The sequence below is a fragment of the Octopus sinensis genome, linkage group LG11 (genome assembly GCF_006345805.1).
Source record: "Octopus sinensis linkage group LG11, ASM634580v1, whole genome shotgun sequence".
NCBI classification, from domain to species: domain Eukaryota; kingdom Metazoa; phylum Mollusca; class Cephalopoda; order Octopoda; family Octopodidae; genus Octopus; species Octopus sinensis.
The window spans coordinates 35,642,052-35,648,772 of record NC_043007.1 but is presented as its reverse complement, the minus strand read 5'-3'; the positions used below and the strand labels follow the sequence as shown (position 1 = coordinate 35,648,772).

At 35.9% G+C, this 6,721-nt stretch overlaps 1 protein-coding gene across 2 annotated transcripts in view; it reads right to left on the bottom strand.

The window, feature by feature from the left end:
* Positions 1-4,913, bottom strand: part of LOC115216965 (FYVE, RhoGEF and PH domain-containing protein 6) — a 167,575-nt gene extending 162,662 nt beyond the window's left edge. For both annotated transcript variants that reach the window (XM_029786436.2, XM_036507341.1), the window contains exon 1: positions 4,612-4,913. In XM_029786436.2, the coding sequence (XP_029642296.1) occupies positions 4,612-4,624 (13 nt within the window). In that variant the 5' untranslated portion in view covers positions 4,625-4,913. The remainder of the gene's footprint in view (positions 1-4,611) is intronic.
* Between the last annotated feature and the right edge of the window lie 1,808 nt (positions 4,914-6,721).

The following is a 6,721-nucleotide window of genomic DNA, read 5'->3' as shown; positions in this document are numbered from 1 at the left end:
GTTTATCATTTAAGCATATACGCGCATGTCTAGACATGCAACTTTATGCATGAGAATAAATATATATATATACATACATATATATATATATATAGATATATATATATATATATAACAAAACATACAAATCTGCACGTATAGATATATAGATAGACAGACAGACAGACAGACAGACAGATAGATTGATAGATAGATAGATAGATAGATAGATAGATAGATAGATAGATAGATAGATAGATAGATAGATAGATAGATAGATAGATAGATAGATAGATAGACAGATAGATAGACAAATAGACAGACAGACAGACAAACAGATAGACAGTAGATAGACAAATAGACAGACAGACAGACAGACAGACAGATAAACAGATAGATAGATAGATAGATAGATAGATAGATAGATATCCAATGAAGAAGCCTTGGATCGAGGTTAGAATCTGGGTTCTTTCTCTATTGGCAAGAAATCTTGAAATAAAACTGAATAATGACACAGACACACATGGACACAGATAAATGTGTGCGCGTGTACACACTCATACACAAACGCGCGCACACATACACGTGTGAAGTTTAACATTTTGCGTATAATTAAGCTCGTCTTTCCGACAACAATAACATCAACTAAAAATGATTTCAAGAACTGTGTGACATTGACCTGTTGTCTTCAACTAATGTAGTAGTAGTAGTAGTAGTAGTAGTAGTTGTTGTTGTTGTTGTTGGAAAGTTGAGCTGATAAAAGAAAGTGTTTCTACGGTGACAGCACCTTAACTTGTTCCGGTACCGGTGTGTGTGTGTGTCTGTGAAAATGTACGTAAGTGTATGTGTGTGAGGAGAGTGAGAGAGAGAGAGGGGGCACACGTACGTGTTTATCTTAAGTGCGTGATGTTTATGTGACGCATGTGTCTGGCTTTTCTTGAATTGAAACGTCAAACGCTTGCTTAAGGTGCGATCATCTGTTTCCCGGACGGACATGTCAATGTGGAGAAAATTAGCGGGAGTTTACGCATGACACTGAATCAGGAAGGAATCACAGATACTGATCTTATTCTCACCCATCCTTTCGGCTATTAAAGGATTTTGCTTTCTTCTTCTTCTCCTATGTGTGTGTGTGTGTGTGTGTGTGTATGTGTGTGTAAAATGACTGAGGAAAGAGCTCGGATTTCTAAATCCAAGCTGTTTTCTTCTGCTATAGCCTCAGGCCGAGCGAAGCCTTGCGATAGGATTTGGCAGACGGAAACTGACGGAAGCCCATCGTGTGTGTGTGTGTGTGTGTGCCTCCCATCACCACATGACAACTGGTGCTGGGGTGTTTAGGTCTCCGTAAAATAGCGGTTCGGCAAAAAACACCGATAGAATGAGTACTAGGCTTAAAAAACAAATCCTGGGGGTTGATTTATTCGACTGAAAGCTTTCAAGGCGGTGACTCAGCATGGCCGCAGTCAAATGACAGAAATATGTAAAAGAAAAAATATATACATACATCCATACATATCACATATATACAAACGCACGTACATACATACATACATACATACATACATACATACATACATATGCATGTGTGTGTGTGTATATATAATATATATATATATATATATATATATATATATATATATATATATATATATATATACAATATGTTACATTACTCGGTAGTCAAGATAAAACTCTGAGTTTCAGATGCCGAAGTGGAAATCCACAACACCATCTCTTCGGAAATAGCCAGATAACCGAAGAGATGGTGTTGTGGATTTCCACTTCGGCATCTGAAACTCAGAGTTTTATCTTGACTACCGAGTAATGTATAGATAAATTTCCTCTATTTACATAATATTGAGGTTCTTTCTTTCTTTTGTTATCTTACCGTTTTATCATATATATATATATATATATATATATATATATATATATATATAAATATTATATATACTCTTTTACTTGTTTCAGTCATTTGACTGCGGCCATACTGGAGCACAGCCTTTAGTCGAGCAAATCGACATCAGGACTTATTCTTTGGAAGCCTAGTACTTATTCTATCGGTCACTTTTGCCGAACCATCGGTTGTCAAGCGATGTTGGGGGTACAAACATATACATACACATACATATATACACATATATACGACGGGCTTCTTTCAGTTTCCGTCTACTCACAAGGCTTTGGTCGGCCCGAGGCTATAGTAGAAGACACTTGCCCAAGGTGCCACACAGTGGGAATGAACCCGGAACCATGTGGTTGGTAAGCAAGCTACTTACCACACAGCTACTATACTACCTGTGCCTATATATATATTATATTATATTATATTATTTATTAATATATATATATATATACATACATAACACCCACAAGTAAATAAACCTTGAAGTTTCCATTCAATCTTTATTTCACAATCATGTAGTTATCTTCCAGCCTGAACATCCATACGTATGGACGTCTACAGCCAGCGGGGGTAGTCCTCAGTTTGGGGAAAACAAGGATAGCTGAGAACATGCACCTCTGTGTTGTGACCCTTCTCTCTTATCATAGTTTACTTAATCAGGATTGACCTTGGGCCTTACTACGACAAGAACCTGCCAATTGTAAAGATTTGATAACGGAACCGCAGCGTAACTAACCGCTGCGTGTTATAGATGCCTTCTTGATCAAGGCTGCCTTGTTGGGGTTATACAACTGCTTGTGTGCCTGCGGTCGGTCAACTTGATCAAGACAGGGCTGTACCGACACAGCAAAAACAATGACAAGTTCAAGGACGAACGAACGAGGGCGTGTCTATGCAGTCACACGACCCGCTAGAAATAGCTACCAAATCTACTCCCTAACTCATATTACATAGTCCCCAAGGTAAAAAAAAAAAAATGAAAAGACATGTTAAATAATGTAGGCTATCTTCGATCATAGGTTTCTTTCAATTGGAGTTGACGCGGAGCAGAATTAAACAGGGATCAACAACAGGGCCTCTATGCGATCCGCTAGATACAACAGCCAAATCTCCCTCCCTCGAACCACAGTTCATTAAAATTTGTTACTTAGACGATATGGATTACTACATGAAACTTTTATCGTAGGTCTGCTAGATCAGAGTTGCCCCGAGGCTAAATAACAAGTGTAAATACCTCAGATAGATTCATAAGACAACTGTACCTAGAACGATAAATATTTTAATGATTACAATTGTGTTGTTTAGTATAAGGTCGACCCTGATAGTACTGTCAAAATTAAAGGTATTTCTAGTTGTGGCCTTCCTGCACTTTACCTGCGCATACTATATTACCCTGCTGTGATCTTGTCCCTCTTTTTTAAAACAAGCTAGAGGCTATTCCCACCATGTCTTACGACAACGAAGAGGTTTTAGTTTTAAAAGTACGGGTTACTTCATACCGGAAATCATCGAAATAAGTGATTAAGTTTCAATAATTAAGGACATAATTTATATTATATTTTCGATTTATTAACATGCCGATATATATATATATAGTACACATAATTCTTTTACACGAATATTGTTGATAGTGACTTCGAAGTTTTCGGCTTGCTAAACCTAACACTGTTCTTGTAAAAGAATAATAAATAGGTACTCTTCAGGGAGTATTATAGAGTAATCCTTCAGTTTAATGTAAATTTGTGTTTTAATTATAAAATCGACATAAAAAAAACAAACATTAAGATATAAATATATATATACATGCACACACACATATAAAATGTACGTATATGGCAGTTATAAAGTAATACGATAGTTTCTTTTAATTATTATGTCAGTATATAGAAATCGATAAACAAATATCAACCAAGTACTGGAAATCCTGTTTAATCAACCATATCAACTCGCCACTTTTTAAGCTTGTGTCATAATTAAAAGCGAAATTAAATATGTAAATAAATTAAACCCACCCAGTTATCCAAGCACTAATTTAAAGTTTGTCCATCACCCAAAACCGAAAAGAAATTATAAATACCCCTCCTCCACACAAACACACACTTATGTGTAGCCAAGAATTATTTTAAGTAAGCGACTCTGTTTTGTTTTTGTTGTTCTGAATTAAAAACACTTCATATATTGATATAATCAAGAGAATATAGTCGCAGAAATTCATTTAGAACTTTTGTTGTTGTTGTTGTTGAAAAGAGAGGAAAACCGACAAATTTGATTACTAAGAAAGGCGACAGAAAGTTTTTCAAGAATCCAAGAATCTTCGACATGAAATAGGTAATGAATACACAAGACCCTCTCTCTCGTTCTCTCTGTCTCTCTCTCTCTCTATTTCTGCTCTTACTACACACATCCCACCCGTTAACTACCTAACACTCTATCAATCTAGATAACTACTTTTTTTCTCTCTCTCTGTTTATTCATCTCTCTATCTGCACATCGTCACCTTTCTCATCTCTGTATGTAACAAACCACCCTTTCATTTCCATATCCTCTCTCTCTCTCTCTAAATGTATATACATATACATAAGTGTGTGTACATGCACATGCGTTTGTGTACATAATCGCAGAACTGTATGGATGTGTCAATGTGTGTGTATATGTATGTATACGAATGATTCTCTCTCTCTCGCTCGCTCTGTCTCTCTATCTCTCTCTCTCTAATTATCACTTACCGTTAGGATCCATCGATTTGGTTAATGTTAAGTTCCAAAATCAAGTTGTGAAAAGCGTAACAAGTCCAAATGTCACAACTATCATGATATTACAATCACTGTCGTTACAATTAAACGGAGGTGGTGGTGGGGGAAAAGATTAAAATTATTATTTTCTTCCTTTTTTTTCTTTTTTCTTTTTTTGTCGTCTAACTTATCGCCGACTGGCAACGTATCATCCTCTGTCTTATTATATATATATATACTGACTGGTAGTGGGTAAGCAGGATAGCTCTCACACTTTGACTCTCTCTCTCTCTCTCTCTGAAGATCTACTTCCACTCTACTTATATATACATATTTATATATATATATATATATCTATATATATATATATATATATATATATATATATATATGTGTGTGTGTGTGTGTTTTACTTCAGTATAAAAGCTGATGATGTTGACGAAGACAAGTGTAATTTTGTGAAAGGGGAGTGACGGCAAAAAGCGAAGAGGGAAGAGATAGAAGAAGACGGTGAGAGTGAGAGAGAGAGAGAGAGAGAAAGAAGATACAACATTGAATGGTTTGTTGAAGGGGGAACAGGGGGAGATAGAGAGAGAGAGCATTAGAGGGGGTAAGTGGGGAGACGGCATGAATTAAACTTGCATGGCCTTGTGCCTAAGAAATTACTGCCTCTTACCTCACTCACGTTCTAGCTTTATCTCTCTCTCTCTCTCTCTCTCTACCTCATTCCCTAATTCCCTCTCTCTCTGACTCTCTTACTCCCTCTCTTGTTCCCTGTCTCTCTGTCTCTTTGTCTGTCTGTCTCTTTGTCTGTCTGTCTGTCTCTCTTTCTCCGAGTCTTACGCACATATGTATGTATTTGTATTTACACATGTGTAGAATAGTCACAATTTACAATCATACGAGACGGCATAACGTCGTCGCTCTAGTAGCTAAAAATATCAGTTAAATTTCTCCTCAAATCGCACCCGACTGTCCTAAAGAAGGAATGATACAAAGTGTTATATATTCCTAGATATACCATGCCCCTGAATAACGTCTTTGATCATGGACTACGCTCTCGTGTGTGACCTTGTCATTAAAAAAATAACAACATACGTTGACACGAGTCAACAAGGGAAACTCTACGTTTTCAGTCGGCCTGCTAGAAATAGCAGCCGAATCACCCTCGAACTACACGCCAGTGTCTTAAAAATGGGCAAGATATATTAGGTCATGTAGTCCTAGTCGCCTACAAAATGACAATGGTCAAGGTTGGAACTTCTGAACGTAAATCGGCCCAGTCAGGTCTGAAGTAGTTGTGTACAACAACTGAAAACAACACTGTTGTAGGAAAAAAAAAAACATTAACAGATTTTCGTCATCAGTGTGGATAACTACACTGTCAACATAAAAAAAAAAAAATCTGGGGGAAAAAATGGAAATACTTCAATTTGCTGGAAGAAATTTAAAAAGATCCGAGTCCTAGATAAACAAAATTTAAGATGGGAAAGCAACTTCTAAAACAGTGGTTCTGGAATCCATATGGTCCCTGAGCAGTGTTGCCAACTTAAAATCAGAATTTTTTGCTTAATTTCAGTAGAAAAAATAGAAAGAAAAAAAAAAGCTAAACATTGCTAAATAAGAAAAAAAAAAAATCCTCATGAACAACAGGTAAACCCAAATATCCTTTAGCAGAATTTCAAGAAATTCATCTGACAACAAAAAATATGTACAGAGGAAATTATATCTTTATTATAGATCCCACCTTATAAAGCTGACAGCTGTTTCATTCAGTGTTGCCAACTTTAAATCACAATTCTATGCTAAATTTCAGTAGAAAAATTACAAAAAAAAAAAAATGCTAAATATCAAAAAGCTTAATTTTTATTTACATTTTTATTTACTTTCTTTAATTATATTCAGTATTGAGAAATTATTTCTTGAATTTCACTGATTTGATCACTTTCAGCTGTGGTGCCTAGGTCTTGACTTCTGTATACATTCAAGGTCACAATTTTGTTAATAATGTGTTTTGGAATATCAAAGTTTTTGCAACATTTGCCATATCTTTTCAGGCCTTATTTTATTAACTGTATTGATCTGATCATAGGAAGATGCATTT